Raw genomic sequence first — 20,451 nt, 5'->3', positions numbered from 1 at the left:
TAGTAATTCTCTTTCGTTTGTTTTTTTATTTTATGTAATTGTATATATCGCAAGGTTTTGTTCCAATTTTTTAAAATTTTTGTTTATTTTTTATAAACACTGGCTACTTTTCTAGATTAGATATAAAATGTAATATCTCTGTTCTACTTGCTTTGTAAACCGCACCCCTGAAGCCATATGCTACTTGTAACGGATGTCCAATTGGCCTGTATAAATGATTGGTGGAAGCAGCCAGAAGTTCTTTTTGTTATTATGGAGCTGGCACTGACTGTACATTGGATATATATACATATTCCATGCTTTGGAATAGGAGGTGTATATTCCATATGCTCACTGTAAGTTCCCTAATAATCGGCCTAGCAGTGAAAGCAGTCGCGGCCTTGTCCATCCCTCGTCAGTCAGTTGCGTAATTGCCCTGATAGTTGGAGGCAGTGGAGTTGCAGTCCCCTGACATATTGGTGGGATCTGTGACATCTCTCTGGTGTCATCTGTGACAAGGTGGTGGTAACAGTGTTGGAATCTGCTTGACATCCCTGGATGTGTATCCTTGACAGAACTAATACTGCAATGTCATAAAAACTGAAGAAAAGCTGCCAATTAACTCTTTTGTTCCAGGTATCATGCCGAAAGCCAAATATCATTTCAAAACTATGAAAACAGTTTGAGTTCCCTGCATGTTCTGCTGCATGGGTGCAGTAGCTGGTCCTTTGACCGACCTAGTGACTAAGATCTAAAGATGTAGTTTTTCCTAAACAATAATGTTTTTTTGTGACTTGAGCCAAATGTACAAATATGGCATATAGACAAGGGTGAATGTTCCTTACCTGCACAAGCACCTGGTCTGACTTCCTTCTCCTATGGCTTCCTCTCTTTGCAGTAGTCTACACCATATTTCTATACTTACCTGCAAAATTCTGGACATCATCACGTTAGGACTTTTAAGGTCAGCTCAGGAAAGGGGCTTGAGTATTATGTAGCACTGTCCACAGTTGCATCAAGTTTTCAGGAGATTTCATCTACTTCACTTGGCTGAGCTCTAACCAGGTGTCTGTCATTTTTTCTACTACTCCTGACTTCCATGTTCAGTCCAACTTAAACTTACTAGATGTTGTCCACACCAACTTCTCAATAAGCAAGTTACCAACTTTTTGCAACTGTTCTCAGTCCTGTTCACACCTAGCCTCTGCAATCAAGGTAATGCCAGTTTGCATTTATTTCTCAGTTACATCACTGTTATTAAGCATTACCATGCTGGAATACACGAGACTGAATTCCTGTGATTAACTGCTTTGCTGCTGGAAGATACCATTTTGCTATACAATTATTGTTCCCGTGTATATCCGTACATCTGACTCCGCTTCCTCTGTGCTACCTGCTTTGTTTGACTGCTGTTCTGCATGTCCTACTATCCTGTTCCTTTCTGATCCACTTGTTGTCCCTCAAGGCCCGCTCTGCTGCACCATTAGATCTGGTCAGTGCTGCTCTTCCAGACAGATCTCACCAGGTGATCCCATAATGGTGATTTTGATGCTAATGCTGCCATATAGCTATTCACTGAAAAATAATTCAAGTCCAAAAAACATCACAGAAAATGGCAATGCTTACCAATACTTGGTCATAATACTAATACATTGCAGCATGCAGGCAGGCCCAATGATATAAGGCAGCACAGGTGCACAATCCTGGCAAACAATCCTGCGCATATTTACCATTCAGAAGACCTGCTGCTTTCTGCTCTGCAGTATATTAGTATTATGACTGGGTATTGGTAGATATGGATTTTTTTCTGAGATATTTTTTACTGCTGCCATGAAGGAAAAACTTCTGCAGTGAATAACTGGTTTCACATGCTATTATTTGGTTTTCTGGCATAGAAAATGCTGGATAAATTTGGAGCGCCCTCAGACTGAAAAAGGTAGAAACCTGCAAATTCTGGCATCGGAAGGGAATCTGTCAGTAAGATCACCCCCACCCACCCCCCAAACAACATATATGGGCACACAGGTCTTTGAAATGTAAGTCCGTCTAAGATCTACGTGCTCATATATGTTTATTACTGGGGTAATCTTACTGACAAATTCCTTTTTAAGGTAATTTTCAAATGACTTTGACAGAATGGAATGGGGACAAACGAATGACTCAATGTATGAGATTTTACATATTCTTACCATTACATTCATAGGTTATCTGAGTCTGACACCATCTGACCTGAGTTGTTTCCCAAAAGTCATAAAGTCTTCCCAACTTACTTGCAAAATATTCTGATTATTTGCTACATTTATGATTAGGAATGACTCAAGGGAGGTCTAAGTGTTAATTAATGTCAGAGTTGTTTTTGATAAGAGGTGTTGATTTTTTGCCAAGTTACCTACATATCAGTGGTGTGGTCAAAGTTCAATTTTTTTTTAAAGAGGACCTGTTATCAGATCAAAAATGAGCAGGCTTTGTTTTTATTTGATTTTCCTTGCGCCCCTGTTTTTTTTCCTGTTTTTTTTTTTTTTTTTTTAAATCCGCCATGCTCTTCCAAAGACATGGGTCTTTTTATTTAGTGATAATATATACAGTCTTTAAAATGGTGGGGTGCTCACAGGGTAATTATACAGAGCTGCCTAAAGACACTCCCCAGAGGATCCTGAGAGCACCACCCCATTGGAAAGACCCTAAAAAGAATCACCAAACAAGAGAGTCTGTATCTCTGGAACCGTATGGTGGATTGCAAAAAATAAAAAAACCTGAATACTCAGGGTAGTAGCAGGAATAAAATAGCAAAAACTGGACAGTTTAGACCTGGTGACAGGTCCTCATTAAAGAAGCAAATGTGAAAAGTCGGAATGTCTATTTGGACACATCTGTAAATCACAACATTTCCAAGACAACATTGTAGCAATTTATTTGACTTTCTGTCCTAACTATTATAAGGTGTCTCCTCTATGACTATGATGGCAAGGAGTCTTCTGAAATACAGTGTGAGCACAGGACTGGTGATGTTTACAGCCACATGAACTGTACAACAGTGGTGATGAAAAAAAAATCCTTAGAGCCACTATCACAAGATGGAAAAATTTGACCACCACTTTGACTGTGGTCTGCCGAAGTGGCATTGGACGCCATCGAGTTGGCTCTGAAGTTTGACTGCCAAATCTGACACCACATAACTAGTGATGAGCGAGTGTACTCGTTGCTCGGGTTTTCCCGAGCACGCTCGGATGGTCTCCGAGTATTTGTGACTGCTCGGAGATTTAGTTTTCCTTGCCGCAGCTGGATGATTTGCGGCTGCTAGACAGCTTGATTACATGTGGAGGTTGCCTGGTTGCTAGGGAATAAATACTCGGAGACCACCCGAGCGTGCTCAGGAAAACCCAAGCAATGAGTATACTCGCTCATCACTACACATGATCAGTTGTTCCTTACTTCTTTGGTCCATAGATATGTCTCGTGCTTGACTCATGCCTGGTAAAGTCCCATTTGTGCCACTTCCACTCTGCCACAGTTGGCAATAGACTTGCAATATAGGACTTTCCTAGGGAAAATACTTATATCATAAAAAACAACATTTTCAAGTCCAATTTCTAACCATAATCTGTGCAAAAAAAACAAAACAGAAATTGATATCCAATAGGAGTACAGTTGTCCTTGTTTTTGCATGACTGACCTATTATCCGTCTACCAATATACAGTTCACATACAAATTGCTATTATTCAAGATACGATATGTTGGTCTTAGGTACAGTCTTGCTCATTACATAAGTAATTATTTGGCAATGTGAAAATAAAAGGTATTTTTGTGCATATGTGGGAAAATACAGTCATTTTGCTTTAATCTATGAGAATTCGCATGACAAATGGCGCTGTGGGACCTACACTGGAAAGAAACCGTATCCCTTATCCAATGTAATGAATAGGTAGAGCTGATAAAAGCACCTGTTTACACGGGCGGGTCAGCGGTGTCTCAACCAAAGCATGAGAGTGCAACCGCCACACAAAGGAAAGACTTTTGCTCCCATGAAAGGGGTGGCAATATTTGAGTATGTTTCGAGATCAGCGTTGAGATAAATCCAAGAATTTCCACCTATTACATGTCCAGCTTTTGGCCTTGCATGATCAACACTCGGAGCGTGAAAAGGCCGGGAGTCCCCTCCTTTCACTGTCCCATAAATTAACATGAACTGTTAGATCACACTGTGGTTTGTTGTCCTAGGCTAAACATTTTCTAACCATTTGTCTTGTAAATTCCCTCCGCTGAATACATGCAAAGCCTAGGCGTGCCTCATTGTGTGATTTCACGTTTATTTAACCAGTGCAGCCTTTATTTTACCTGTGAAGTCTTGGAGCAATTGTCAAAAAAAGGTGCCAGGTCAAACATCTGCAGACTTCGGAGTGAAGAAGTTTGTGGAAGTCGGAAAAGACGGTTTGCATAGGGAGGCGTCTGCTTTCATTGGTTATGAGACGTACAGCAGCTGGGTCATACCGTGCTAGGGTCTAGATGGCAACTCTGGTGTGTTCTCAGGCTGTCAAAAATATTAAGAGCCAAAGATATTAGCCAAACAGAATCCCAACTGGTACTTGCTCTCAGCAGTATAGGGTAGGCTACCAGTTGGCTGGATGAGGGGCACTTTCTACAGCTCTGGTGGGTAGCTTCTCATTAAAGTGGTTTTCACCTATCCTAGTTTTAGTCGGAGGGGTCTGACCTACACTGATCGGCAACATGGGGAACTTTTATCCTCGTTAGAATGGAGCGACAGTGCACATGCTCAACCGCTGCTCCATTCACTCCATATGGGTCTGACGAGCTCTGTGCTTGGCCTTTTATAGAGAATGAATAGCCCTTGTCCAGGCATCTGACCTGCCACTCAGTTTTGTACCTGTCATAAAAGTTCCCTGAACTGCTGACCAGTGCGGATCCCAGCAGTCAGCAAGTTATCACCTATTCTGCAGATAGGTGATAACTTGTTTTCACCTGACAGCCCCTTTTAAAGGGAGATCCAGTTAAAGTATTGGTTATTCCAAGTCAGATGCAAGTCTCTTTGGACGGTCAGACATTCACTTATAGAGTATCGCCTTCCAATAGGTGACACTAGAGAGAGTTTTCTTTCTAGGTGAGACCTGAGAGCTACAGTTGTGTGAAAAAGTGTTTGCTCTCTTCCTGATTTCCTATTCTTTTGCATGTTTGTTACACTTAAATGTTTCAGATTACCAAACATTGAAATATTAGGCACGCTCAGGTGACCTCTGAGTATTTTTTAGTGCTCGGAGATTTAGTTTTCTTTGCCGCAGCTGAATGATTTACATCTCCTAGCCAGCATAAGTACATGTGGGGGTTGCCTGGTTGCTAGGGAATCCCCACATGTACTCAGGCTGGCTAATAGCTGTAAATATTTCAGCTGAGGTGATGAAAACTAAATTTCCGAGCACTAAAAAATACTCGGAGGACACCCGAGCGTGCTTGGGAAATCTCAAGTAACGAGCATATTCGCTCATCACTAGAAACAACCTATTTGAAATTGGAGAAATATGAAAAGTCAATTCTGATGTAGAAGCTCCAGTCCTACAGTATTACCATATGTATCTGTTGCTAACATAGAATATGCCATGGCAAAACTTAGCCTAGTTAAAATGAGTGTTCAGGTTTTTAGAACAGTTCTCTAATGTACAAAAGCAGACCGTACCCACAACACTTGCGCTCATGGGACATCATTCATGTAATGGCAAATATTGGGTGAAATAAGTGTTAATCTTCATGTGCCATCCCTGGACATGAGGCATCACCACCAGACTTTATTGCCAGGTCACCAGCTGCTGGAACTTCTGATGATCTGCAAGGTTCAATTGGGAATGCTGCCAGCCTGCCCATGGATGTGGCATTACATGGCGCTCACTGGAACGAATAGGGTGACCAAGTGATGCTTTGAGTGATTCAGAATGAATCTTTGTTTTTGTTTCTTCCAGTTAGAATTGCAAATATGAATTGAACCAGACACAAACGGGCTGGCTGGATTATAGATGTTAATGATTATAGTAGGCAGGTGGAGGTCTTCTGTTGAAGTGAAGGGCAGCTGCAGAGGACATCTCTCACTCTGCAGGACTATGCACGGTCCTGCTCCTGGATTCGATCCCTTGAGCTTGTGTTCTGTGGCCAGCTTCTCTTTCTGCTGACACCTTTTCTCTGGGTGTTTTGGTATTCTGGCTGCAGTCTGTCTAGGTTAACACAGATGTTCTTCATTTACGGTACTCTCTTTGTCCTATAACTTTTCGGGTGCAGCGTTAAATACCTTCCCCTACTGCTGTTTCCTGCTGGTGATAAACGTTGTTGGGTTCATTCACTTTGCTGTAGTTTGTGTTGGTTACAGCTGTTTCATGTGTGAGTCCTTTATTCCTTGGGGAACTTCTACTTTAGTGATCCTAGAAGCTGCTAAGGACATTCTGGATAAGCCGCCGTCAAGTGGGTTCACCATTTCGCTACCTTAGGGTGCCAGCCTCCGTGGTCAGGGAGGGACAGCCCAGGGTCAGAGATGGACTTTACCTAGTCTGAATAAGGACCTGTCAGGTTCAGGTATTTGCCTCCCTGGTTTGTACGTTACCCATGTGAATATGCTTTGTCAGTCATAACCTTGACATCTCATACATCAGTCTTAACGAGTGTTGTGCAGGAATAAGCTCCACCAAATTCATGAAGAGGCACATGTCAAGTAACAAATTTGGCACATCTTATCTGTGACGTGCACCTTGCGAGAATTGTTACTCCAGTCAGGGACTGGAGTAGCCTTCCTGACCTAAAAACCGCCATCTCTATTGAAGAATTAGATGGGCAGACAAAGCCACAGACAACCCCATCCCATTTTGACAGAGCTGCTTCAAACTGGCGTGAAAATACCAAAAGTCGTAAAAGTTTTGCGCCACACATTTTAAAGTGTTTTGCAACCTTTTTTTTTTATTATTTATTTTTTGTATTGAGCCCCCTTTGAGCTCAATACATCAAAGCGTTTTCTCCAGAATAATGGCAGAAAAAAAAAACACTGTGAAATATCACATATTTTTTGCACAACTTCAAGTTCCAAGCTCTTCCAGCAAATTTATCCAAATATATGCAGCCCCTGGCTGGAGTAACCTTTCTAGTGGAGGTGCACACCACTTGTAAGATGCACCCAAATCATTAAGGGCCTTGAAACAAAGAAAAGATGATCAAAAGCATCTTAAATGCTCCTGGGCCACTTGTTGCAGTTTTATACGGTATTACTTGGGTTAAAAAGAAAATAAATATGTGAATAAATGCGATTATACTTGAGTGTAAATTTGGCAGTAAATTCTAAAAATTACCCAGTAAGACATTTTTCATTAACCCTGATCTGAACAGCCCATAGACAGCTGAGTGTTTGCTCTTCTGTGTCCTTTTGTCATTGTGTGACCACCCAGAGGGGCTGGCATAGTGGAGACGCTCAGATGTTTCCAATAAACACTCCTGTACTGTACTCCCCTGTAATAACTAACCCTCCGGATGATGAAATGGCACTACCAGTGCAGACAGCCTTCTCGCACGTAATGTCTTTATAGGTAAATCTAAGGAAATGTAGCAAACACTCACGAACAAGTCGTCCCGAGTGCAACCCGACTGTCGACTATAGTACTGCAAATGACTGCCAGGGTCGTTTCAAGTTCCTGGGGGATATAAAAACTATTGATTCAAGCGAAGAGGCAAATAATGCCAGGGTGCCGGTAAACAAGACAATTGCCTTCAAGACTCTTAAAGAGTATTCTCAAAAACCACCACTGACTATGACGTGTGTTGGCCTCAGTGTCCCTTTGTTAATGAAAAGTATATACCTTTTCTTTTTCTTTTTCTTTTTTACATTTTTGTTCCAGTTCCTCCCCAATTTCAGGATCTGCTTGCTGTCAGAGAATGGAATGTTGAGAGGGTAAAAACCTGCCAGACCTGAAACCGTTCGATATGGGCGAAATAAATCTGCAGCACAAGTCTGTCTCCTGTCTTGAGGGTTTGCTACATTGTATCCGGCCTGGAATTTTAGTATGAAGAGGCTGGTCTACACTAGTGATGAGCGAGTGTACTCGTTGCTCGGGTGTCCTCCCAGTATTTGTTAGTGCTCGGAGATTTAGTTTTCATCCCGGCAGCTGAATGATTTACAGCTACTAGCCAACCTGAGTACATGTGGGGGTTGCCTGGTTGCTAGGGAATCCCCACATGTACTTATGCTGGCTAACAGATGTAAATCATTCAGCTGCCGGGATGAAAACTAAATCTCCGAGCACTAAAAAAATACTGGGAGGACACCCGAGCGTGCTTGGGAAAACCCGAGCAACAAGTATATTCACTCATCACTAGTGTAGACCAGTGTTCCCAAACTCCAGTCCTCATGGTCCCCAATGGGTCACGTTTTCAGGATTTCCACCATATTATTGCACAGGTGATGAAATTATTATCAAGACCTAAGAAATTACCAGAGCTTCTCACCTGTGTACAACTAAGAAAATCCCCCAAAACCTGATCTGTTGGGGGCCGTGAGGACTGGAGTTGGGAAACACTGCGGTAGACTGATGCCTGATGGGTACAACTGTGGATTCGGGAGCTTGTGAAAAACTAGAATAAAAAATCTGCCACAGTTAGATAACCATTGCTTCACCAGAAATAAGAAACTGAGAGGCTTTGTATGAAATCCAATTCTTTCATACCAAAGACAAGTGTCAATATGAAGGCAATTGTGGTGCTACTCTTAACTTCTATGACTTTCAAGAAAACCTTTCCTTCTGATCGCCATAGACCTGTCAAGTTCAGATCAGGAGACCTGCGGCTGTTCGGTACTCAGACCGTGACACATGGATGTGTGATTGCCGCGTAGGCTGTTTAGTTAGTGCCGGATCCTAGCTTCCCTTTTATATTTGCAGGAATTGGCCCAGGAAAGGCACGTTTGATAGTGTAGGTTTCCATCTAAAATGGGGTTGCCTTGTTGCTGATAGATGGGCACACACAAATTGGCCAATGTGGGTGCCAAGTGCATCATTTTTTGAAGTATCGTCTACATAGCAGTAATGCAGGTCAATATATATATATATATATATATATATACATATATATATATATCCAGTGTGTGTGTGTGTATATATATATATATATATATATATATATATATATATATATATATATAGATATATAGATATATATATATACCGTATATATATATATATATATATATATATATATATATATATATATTCTTCAGTTCTTTGCTTATACAGCCTGTTTACAGTCACGAGACATGCAGCCGCGGGGACTCGAACATATTATTTGAGCACGCCGAAGACTTTCTCTTAGCACTCAAGCATGCTGGGTTTACACCTTATCCAAGCACAATCTTTCATCACTACTCATTATGCAAAATAGAATAATACATCAATGTGCTACCTGTTCTTCACATGAGTCCATACAGTGAAATGTTTTGATGGATTTTTTTAGCAGAGTTTTGCTATGTAATCTGAGAGCAGCAAGATGTAGGGGCAGAGACCCTGATTCCAGTTAAGCTGGCCATATACATTACACTTATGGCAGCCGACTCTGCTGATATCGTTAGGTTCAGATGACAATCTAATGTGTGCGGGGACGAAGGCCACATGATGGTCGGGAGTGACGTCGATTAGGCATGTCTGAATTCGGACTGTTGATAGCATTGTGTCTTCTTAGGTGACAGGACTAGATTTATAGACTGAAAAAATGGAGCATTAACTCAGGAACTGAGAAACACAAAAACAAAGAAAATGCCAAATTCAGGAGAATGCCATACTTTACACCAGCTGAAAAAAAAAAAAGAATTATTTATTTATGGCAAATGACAGGTCGTCGTTAGATTTGCCGTACCCTTACATTTTCTTATCCTAGCACTCCTCACTCTGTGATAATTATAACTGCATTGCTATATTTATGTAAGTCCCCAAAATCTCATTTTAAAAGGCTTTAATTTGAGAGATTGATTTACCCACGTGCTCAGAATTTGTCATTTTAGGTTGATGCCTATTACACAGTGAAGGGGGGTTAATTTAACACTTACGTTACTTATTATTTCCTACAAATTGAATGCTAATCCGTGTATTCGGGTTGTCACCTGTTTTGCAGCCACTAGAGGGCACAGTGTCTTATGTATGGCGGAGCCCTGGGATTTCTGTTTATTTTTATAGGAAGTTTCTCCTGGTATAAAAAGAATTAATAAATAAGTATAGCAAAATAAATAATAAAACACTGTGAGTTATAAGCATGCATAAATCTTAATTTTGATTTATAAGCATACATTTTAGTTTTGATTATCCAGTACTTTCTTTCAAGAAAATACCTAAATTTTAATTATACTCACATTTTATTGCATTCCTCATTTATCGGGTCAGCCATAAATTTGGTCAATCCAGAAGAGAATTAGCAATCAAGAATGATGATCTATAAACTCTGCTTTGCATTTCTATCTTGTACAGCACGGTCATAACTGACACTTTAATAGAATTATTTATATATGCCAAGTATATTTTGCACGCCAATATACTGAGTTGATGGCATCTTTCAGTAGGATCTGCCCTCCTAAGCCGTCTATATGGGCATGTAGGTCATAGGAAGCTGAATAAAATGACACCTTAATACCTCCCATGTCTTATTCCAAAGAAATCCACATTTATCTTAACATGTAAATGAGCTGTTAAGATCTGTGGGACGGATATAGATCTCCCTGAGAATCTGCCTCCAGAGCTTATACAAAAGGAAAGGAGACGTTACCAGTGTGAGACATGTAGAACAGGAAAGCAGGCTGTCAGTCATTAGATGTCTCAAACTGGTAACACTCCTTTCAGTTATAATAAGCTCTGCAGGCAGATTCTCAGGGAGATCTATGTCCGGCTCATAGATCTTAACAGCTCATTTACATATTAAGAAAAATGTGGATTTCTTTGGAATAAGACCTCGAATCACAAATATCAAGGGATCATGTTATTCTGCTTCCTATGACCTACATGCCCATATAGACTGCTTAGGAGGGCTGATCCTACTGACAGATTCCCTTTAAGGAGACACCTAGACCCCTAAGTATTAAAGCCATGATACGCCGTCTTGCATGGTAATATTGTGGGTTTACTGTGTCTGCTAGAAAATAGAAAAAGAAAACGTAATACGAATATGATGGTAGAAATAGAAGGCCAGGGCGGTGGGATATAGTATATAGGACATTTTTATCTAACTGCAGAGTATTTAACTTAAGACTGAGTAAAATGTCTTAAAAGTGTGAAATGTCTTCATTAACGAACAACTCTAGGATAGAAGCAGTTACTGACCTTATCAGAGACTCAACCATTAGTGTTGATTGAGTAGTGAATCGAGCATGTTGAACGCTCGGACATGCGCTACTCAAGTAGCGAGCAAAATGGACGTTAATGGCAAGCTCGAGCATTTTTCCCTCTCTCTGATAATTCACTTGCGGGAATCTGCGCACCATGAGACACTCTGCAGTAGTGATGAGCGAGCGTGCGGGAGTAAGGTGTTATCTGAGCATGCTCGGGTGCTAACCAAGTGTCTTCAGAGTGCTTGAATAATATGATCCAGTCCCCGCAGCTTCATGTCTTGCGGCCTGTTTGTTAGGCTATCCCTGTATGTGTTGTGGCTGTCGAACAGTGGTGAGACATGCAGGCACGGGGATTCGATCATATTTTTTGAGCACGGTGGGGATACTCGGTTAGCACATGAGCATGCTCAGATAACACCTTATCCCAGCATCTTCGCTCATCACCACTCAATCGAACACCCCGAGTACGCTCGCCCATCACCACCAATCACATGGCTGCCTATTAAAGTAAAATTTTGATCCCTCCTGTGGATTTCTCAACAAGAACAGTGTTTGATTTTTATTTAATTTCTTTTTATTTAATTTCACCCCTAAAAAAGAGTTTCTTCAATACATAATGTATGAAACTAATAAAATACCCTAATGTTTATCCCATATGGTGAATGCCAAAGGAAAAAGAATCAAAGTGGCAGAAAAAAAGTGTAATAAAAAAAGATTATAAAGTTGTATGGAGCCCAAAATGGAAATAATACAAACTACAGCTTGTGCTAAAAGAATACAGGCCGTAATTCAACTCTTATCTAGTAAAAAAGTAAAAAGAAAATGTATAGCCCTGGATGAAAAAAATGGAAAGCGGATGCCTGGCGGCCACTTGGAGTCTCACACAAGGGTCTGTCTAATCGTGGAGCCCACCCTGCAACTGGTGAATACTTTGATGGGTGTAGTGTCTGAAGTGGGGTCACTTATCAGGGATTTTCATCCTATGGGTAGCTTGGGCTCTATAACTACAATGTGGCCCAGAAACGTTGTAATTTCCCTCTCCTGTTATAACATTGTATCAAATCCCTTTTAGGCCGGAATGCTCCTTTCTGGGGCTGTGTCCACAAGGCCAACCCGCGCTCCGTCCGTAAGGGGTTAAAACACGTGGCTGCTTCCTTACTGCTCGACACATTACCTGAATGGACCCAATTCTTTCCGACTCCTGAAATCAGATCAGCTTAGCATTTCACAGCGATGTCAGAGAACATCTGTAAGCTCCTCTGTGTAGTTCACCTAATGATACGCTATCAGCCTTTTCTTACATGTACTTGCAGTCAGACCATGGCACCCGTCCAAGGACACATTCTCAGACAGGCATCCACCATGGCGAATGCTCCGCATCAAGCGCCTACTGGATAGATCGGCTTCACATGAAAACTGACAGTGTAGGTCAATGGTGATGGCAACCTGCCTAAAAAATACTGAAAAATCCTGATCTGGTGGAAATGACTGAATAGGATGAGGACTGGATAGGGCCAAGGACTACAGGACCCTTCGTTCTGTTTCTCCACAACCCCTTTACCATCGGTAGGAAATGAAATATCCCAACAATCAGACAAATGGTAGACGATCAGAATACTCCAAGAATTTGCTATGTAAAATCCTTCCATTTGTAGCAAAAACCTTAATATTTTCATCTTTGTGCAGACAACAGTGGAGCTTTTCCTTGAAAGCCCAGTTACCGGGAGGAAATGAACGTTATTCCTCCGGCTTTCAGTCATAGAGGCGCGGCTGCAGTCACCGCTCAGGACATAGTGAGTGACCGCTGTAACCACCAGGTTGCACTGACTGATAACCGGCTCAGGAGAGTAACAGTACAGAGTCGGCTGTCCGTGAGTGCCGGAGCGCGGTTACACACTATGTCCTGAGTGGTGACTGAAGCCGCGCCTCTATGACTGAAAGCCGGAGGAATAACGTTCATTTCTTCCCTTCAGTACGGCGGCTTCACGACTTCAGAATGCCACTAACCTGCAGTTTAACCCCATATTTAACCCCATATTTTCTTTACCCAATGAAAATGTATTTGATTTCCCAGTATATTGCTGTGTATTAGTTCCTTGTGACATTCACAGTCTTTGTCATCCAGAAGGAACGCGTGGCGTTTAATCCCACAGTCATGTGATAGACAGATGGGCACTTGGCTCATTACAGGACGCCATTCTGATACTGTAACAAGTCATAGACCTGTGCGTCCATCACCAGACCAGGATCTCATTTACCCATCTACTGAACAGGTGATAACTTCCTGACCTCTGGGGGTCTCCACAATCCTGAGAACGAGGTTCTGGGATCCCCTCCTTGAATAGAGCGATGGTTCCGCATGCTCACCGACACTGCCTTCATTCTCCTAGGGACTGACATAGAGTTGTGTATGGCAATCTCCGGCAGTCCCATTGAGAATTAATAATACGAAGGTGTGTATGAGGGACGGCAGATGAGCCTCCATCCTGGGATCAGTGGGGTAGCCATCGGCAATTTATCACCTCTCCTGTGCAACCTATTCTGTGCATTTCCTTTGGCAGTCCATATTTTCCTGAGAGTGCTGAAGGTGCAATTCCTAAACAAATGTTCTCGGCAGCAGGTTATTATATTGAAACCAATTGAGCCATACTCACCTTCCCCAGGTCCACCCACCAGTCTCCCAATGTCTAGCATTGACTGCGGCACTGGCTTCAGGTCGACAGCACGGCAGCCAATCAATGAGCTCAGTGGCCTGACACCATGAGCAGCAGCAGAGACTCACTGGTGGACCTGGGGATGGTGAGTGGAGATGAGTTTGTTTCTTTATAATAACCTGCAGCCGGGGACTTTTATTTCCTGGGAGGAAGGCTCCCAAACCTATACATCTACTGCTTGTAATGTGTATGGGGCCTCCTGACTCCTTTCCTCCTCTCCGATGACTTTAGGGAAGATCACGTGTAATGCGGAGTGAGGAGAGGGAGCGTCACCTTAGGCCTCCTTCACACTGTGTATTGCGGGTTTTCCATGAACACCTATAAGGGCTCGTCCACATGACTGATTATAGCGGATGAGCGTTACCCGTGGTTTTCTGGGATTACAGCTGTGCACATGTCCGATTGTTCCCTCGTCATCAGACACTTTTATCCATGTCTAAGTGTCAGACCATATTGTCCAGTTATAGGAATCCTCTCTGGATGTGTTCCTGTATATCTTGCAATATTTACTTTACACAGGACGATACCATTGTGTCGCTGACTTAGTAATGACACGGTTTTGTTGCTTTTAGGTTGGTGCATTACGTGATGGAGTCTGTAACTCCGGAAACCAGAAATCCTAGAGGCCAGGAGTCGGAGTTTACCCCTGTCCCCAGCCCAAGGAACTTATCAGCACTGAAGATGACGAGTCCAGCACACCCGGACATTCAGGAGCCAAGGTGATCGTGTCGGCATTGCTGTGTCCTTTTTGTGCGGAGTGTCAGATTTGGGATTTTTTTTCTTACCTCCGCTCCATATTAAATGATGTCTTCTACTGACATTTTGGAGCTCCTTATTGTGTCAGAGTTCAGCTTTTGGAGACCAAAAAAATATATATATGTTCTACACCAGTGTTTCACAAACCCCGTCCTCACGGCCCTCAACACATCATGTTTTCAGGATTTCCTTAGTATTTCTCAGGTGAGAGAACCTGTGGCAGTTTCTGATAATAATCCCATCATCTGGACAATATGATGGGGGCCGTGAGGACCAGAGGTTGGCAAATACTGTTCTACACGAACCCACTGTGCAGAAGCAGAAAACTGCTGCCCTCTATGCCCAGGTAAGGCTATGTCCAAACGCAGCTTTTTTTAAATTTTGCACTCAAAACCTACTGTCTTGGCAGTAAAAACGCTGCACCTGTTTTTCAGCATTTTTCCTACTTTTTTGTGCATTTTTGACACTTTTTTGGCGTATGGACTACGTGTTCTTTGTCTACAGTACATGTTGAATAAAGTTTAGTTTTATTCACAAAAAATGTTTTGAAAAAGCCACAGAAAAATGGCTTTTTTTTTTCATTTTTTCATTGCTTTGTATGGGTGAAAAAAAATGAAAAAGCAGTTCTCAAAGAAGGAAAAAAGTGCATGAGATTTCTTTGGCTGGTACTGTGAAATACAGCTTTTAATTTGCATAAAAAAAGGAGCAAAAATAAAAACCTGCTGCATGTGAACATGGCCTAATAGTGGAGCTTGAGCCGCAGTCCTGACCTTGCCATGTGACAGTGCTCCCCCTGGTGGCTATCAGCTATATAGCATCCCGAGATACAAGCCGGGCACTGACCATAGAGCTGCTGCAGTCTTTCAGTTGCAGGAGACCCTCCATCATCTTGGAGAAGAGTCTTCACACTGGAGAGTCCTAGCACGGTTGATAATAAAGCCATTATCTGATCATTCTGGGGGTTTTGCAGCTCATTCCCAGTGCATGGTGCCTTAAGACTCCTAGAAAACGAAATGCGATTGGCAAGGAAACTTTTCTTGTTCTGGTGAACTTTAATACCATGCTTTGCTAATGGAACAATTGGCTTCCCCCCAAGTTGCCTACTTAATATGTAAAGCAGGTGTACAGAACATGACGGCACATGGCCGGCTGGGATAAGAGGCAGACAGCTGCCATGTGATTGGCTCATACTGAATAAATATTTTCCTGCTCTTCACACAGCGGCAGGCCGGATTCTCATCACAACCCCGACCATCCAACCACCGGCGCCCTGGAAGGGGGGCAGCACAACCTGCCGGCATTGTCACAGGAGCTGGATTATCTGAGACAAAGCAATAGAAAGGTACCGGCCTGGATGTGCCTCTTTAGCTTTCTGTCTAAAGTGGAAACACAATTGCATCTTTTACACTTTTTTTTTTTTGCATTTCTCTATGGGGCTTTTATTCAATAATGTATGCCATGAGATTACTTTTACTTAATAAAATGTCCTCTTTTTTGGTTTTGTCCTCTGTTGCCACCAGCAGAATGTATAGGGAGAAGATGTGAGCGATCCGTAAGGCTCCCCTATAGGTATACAACACATGTAGGACATAATACGTATCCCGCAGAATTCTCCCCGTCAGTCCAGAGACCATGATAATTTACAGCTCTGTATAATGAATGGTTAATAAAGAGCTGGTGGAAATCATTACTATGAGATTCCCACCCAACATGATAGAACTTGACATCGTCCAACTTCTGCCTGATTATAATGGTAAAACCCCCGATTAAGGACTTTTTACTAGTGATTTTGGACTGGCATTCACTTGATTTCTTGTACCTACACTGCAATACTGTAATCCTGGATTATATTGTATAAGTAGTCACACCCTGGGCTTAGGTATGCAGGCACAGAGTCCGTCAGTAGACCTCTTAGTGCTGTGACCACTCCACTCCAATGCCGGCTGTATGGCACAGTCGGCACCAAACTGTATGGAGTGGACTCTTCTGCTGTGCACACATCCGCAGCTGTCACCACTTGAACCCTGGGCAGAATAGGCCCTGGCACTTGGAAAGTTTCACTGGGTGTTGTTATCCAGATGCAAAAAAAGAGAATAAAATTCTCAAAATTAAAAGTCAGAGTAGCCGTTATTCAACATAACGCCATGCCGCACGATGTTCGTGCAAGTGTGAGCCTACCATGGCCTCCAGACTTGTCTCCCATCAAGCACATCTGGGATCTTATTGGTTGCCAATTGCACAGGAGCTGCCAGCAGTGGATCTTGATGATTTGCCCAAGTGCATTCAGCTGCAGAACATTCCTCAGACAACCATTAATAACATTGTTGGTAGCCACCAAGGCTGTAAGTGCCGAGATTCCTGCAAGTGGCCTAATATCCATACTGAGATATTTTTAAAAGTTTGTTTCCATTTTGTTCTCATTTGTATATCATTAATATGTTTATCCAGCTACTATTCCTATTATACTATATGTAGAGGGGAGGAAGAGTGAGGAGCAGGGAGAGAAAATAATCAGACAGATACACAGAAGTATGGTACAGAGCTTTCTAGGAAGTCTTTTACCTTTTCTCAGAGCTGGATACACAGCTACACTGCTCAGGACTGCTGTATGGTGTTCTCCATGCTGCTGTTGCTTTTCTCTATATGCTAAAGAAGAAATAAAGAGCAGGAATCCCGCTGTGTAATCTCTATGCCATAGATCAGTGTTCCCCAACTCCGGTCCTCAAGAGCTACCAACAGGTCATGTTTTCAGTATTTCCTTAGTATTAGTATAGACAGGAAAGCATTCAATCACCTGTGCAATACTAAGGAAATCCTGAAAACATGACCTGTTGGTGGCTCTTGAGGACTGGAGTTGGGGAACACTGCCATAGATTATAGTGGCTACTCTTCTCCCACCATCTCAGTCAAATGCAAATTCAATGGAGTCTGTCACCCTTAACATGCCCATTAAACTATCTGTACAGTGTTATAGGAGACTTAGGCCCTATACAAATCATACTAGCACTGAACATTTTAGTGGTAGAGTGAAGAAGAAAATGACTTTTAATTGAAGTGTAAATGAGGGGGCTCTGTGCACTATTGGTGTGGCCTAGGACTCTACACTGTGTTCCAAATTATTATGCACAAAGAGTTTCGGAGTGATAAGGTTAGAATTTTTTTGTTTGTCGTTTAAACTCATTGATGGTGATGTGTGTCAGGGCTGTTTATATCACTGAAAGCAATTGCAGAGACCTGTGCACATTAGTTTGGCAGGTGTGTCCAAATAAAGGCAAGACTACTTAAGAAGGCTGTTCCACATTATTAAGCAGCCTACATTTTTTGCCAAAATGGGAAAGAAAAAGGATGTGTCGGCTGCTGAGAAGCAACAAATTGTGGAGTATTTAGGTCAAGGCATGACTACAATCAACATTGCCAAGACACTTCATCGTGATCATCGCACAATCAAGAAGTATGTAGCTGATTCCCAGCACACACTTGTGCGTGCTGATAAGGAAAAATTGAGGACTCTTTCCAACAGGCAATTGCGTAAGGTTAAAAGAGCAGCTGCAAAAATGCCTTGTCATAGCAGCAGACAAGTTTTTGAAGCTGCTGGTGCCTCCAACGTCCCCAGAACAACAAGATGCAGGGTCCTTCAGAGGTGCGTAAGCCATCCTGTCGACCACCTCTATCCACTGCACACAAGCAGAAACGGCTCCAGTGGGCCAAACGATACATGAAGACTGACTTCCAAACTGTTTTGTTCACCGATGAGTGCCGTGCAACGCTCGATGGTCCAGATGGATGGAGGTGGAGGATGGCTGGTTGATGGACACCCCATGAAAACACGGCTAAGGCACCAACAAGGAGGAGGTGGAGTAATGTTTTGGGCTGGAATCATGGGGAGAGAGATTGTCGGCCCCTTTATGATCCCTGAAGGGGTAAAGATGAACTCCATAATCTATGTGGAGTTTCTAAAACAACACTTCCTGCCATGGTTCAAGAGGAAGAACCGTGCTTTCCGCAGCAAGATCATTTTCATGCATGATAATGTACCGTCTCATGCTGCAAAAAACACATCTGCATCTCTGGCTGCTATGGGCATAAAAGAGGACAAACTTATGGTGTGGCCACCATCTTCCCCTGACCTCAACCCCATTGAGAACCTCTGGAGCATCATCAAAAGTAGTGTCTATGATGGCGGGAGGCAGTTCACATCTAAGCAACAGCTCTGGGAGGGGATTCTGTCCACATGCAAAACAATTGAAGCAGAAACCATCCAAAAACTGACAAATTCAATGGACGAGAGAGTTCAGAAGCTTCTTTCGGACAAGGGGTCCTATGTGCAAATGTAACATCACCTAGAATAAAGTTTTCACTTGAAAACTGTTTGATTTCATTTTGTAATAAGCTGATAATGCTTATAACTTCACAATTGACCTTTTTTTTGTTCAAAATAAAAAAAAAGGTTGAAAACTCTGCTGTGCATAATAATTTGGAACATGCATTTTGAGTGTTTATTTTTTTTTTAAAGATACTGTTTTCATAGGCAGTTTGTTCCAAAACATTGCAATTATACTAGAATAGTAGATGACTGGAAAATAACAATGACTGCAATTCAGATAGGTAATTTAGAGAAAATATGAGGAAATATAATTTGCGTAATAATTTGGAACACAGTGTATACTCAATTACACCCCCTCACTTTACATTTTTTATGATTTCCCAGCTTCTGATCAATGCTTGCTTGTCTACTGCAAGCTCTACCTGAACTCGGTGTACTTGCCTGCATGTGAGCATAGTATAAGTGCAGGCGCACCCACAGTGTGGGAAGGTACATTCTCTCCCTCTCTCCCTGACTCCTTTCTGTAGCTGAGAGGAACCAAAGAGGAGAACGTCACTGCGTACACTGTGCGTTCCGGCTCCGACACACTGGCTCCGGCAGTATTAGTCAAGTGCGCAGACTCTCACGCCGACTTCAGGTAGCTCTCACTCTAGGCAAGCAAACATTGTCAATTAGAAGTGGCCTAAGTCCCCAAAATGCAAATTGATGGGGTATTAGGCTGCTTTCACACTAGCGTCGGCACGGGGCCGTCGCTATGCGTCAGCCCGACGCGCGTTGTGAAAGTGATGCCCGACGTGGGCAGCGGAAGCTTCCGTTGCCCTATTGTAAGGTCCGGGGAGTAGGGGGTGGAGTTCCGGCCGCGCATGCGTTACATGTAACGTTTTTTTGTGCCGACGGTGCGCCAAAACACGACGCAACAGTCACACGACAGTTGCAACGTGTGGCAATACGTCGCAATGCATCGCTAATGTTAGTCTATGGGGAAAAAACGCATCCTGCAGACAACTTTGCAGGATGCGTTTTTTCTACTAAATGACGCATTGCAACGTATTGCAAACGACGCTAGTGTGAAAGTAGCCTTTACAGTGCACTCAGTCCTTTTAGTCATGGCAAGGGTGTACTGAATTCCCCTCATTTGCATTTCAATTAAAAGTAACTTTCACCGGTACTGTGCCAATAAAATGTAAAGCACTGGTATGATTTCTTTATAGCAGCTAAGGCTTCTTTCACACTTCAGTTTTTTGGCGTCAGTCACTTCCAACATAATGACGGATCGACGGATCCGTCACAATAGTTGAAAAAACGGATGTAACGGATCCATTTTTTTGACGGATCC

General features: G+C 42.5%; 1 protein-coding gene across 6 annotated transcripts in view; it reads left to right on the top strand.

Annotated features, from left to right (window-relative positions):
* Nucleotides 1-20,451, top strand: part of MIPOL1 (mirror-image polydactyly 1) — a 509,264-nt gene that overhangs the window by 162,805 nt on the left and 326,008 nt on the right. For all 6 annotated transcript variants that reach the window (XM_077262637.1, XM_077262612.1, XM_077262644.1 and 3 more), the window contains 2 exons: nt 14,608-14,754; nt 16,013-16,133. In XM_077262637.1, the coding sequence (XP_077118752.1) occupies nt 14,624-14,754; nt 16,013-16,133 (252 nt within the window). In that variant the 5' untranslated portion in view covers nt 14,608-14,623. The remainder of the gene's footprint in view (nt 1-14,607; nt 14,755-16,012; nt 16,134-20,451) is intronic.

Source organism: Ranitomeya variabilis, chromosome 1, assembly GCF_051348905.1.
Source record: "Ranitomeya variabilis isolate aRanVar5 chromosome 1, aRanVar5.hap1, whole genome shotgun sequence".
NCBI lineage: Eukaryota > Metazoa > Chordata > Amphibia > Anura > Dendrobatidae > Ranitomeya > Ranitomeya variabilis.
Note: the sequence above shows the minus strand (reverse complement) of the source record. Positions and strands in the feature narration are given on the sequence as shown.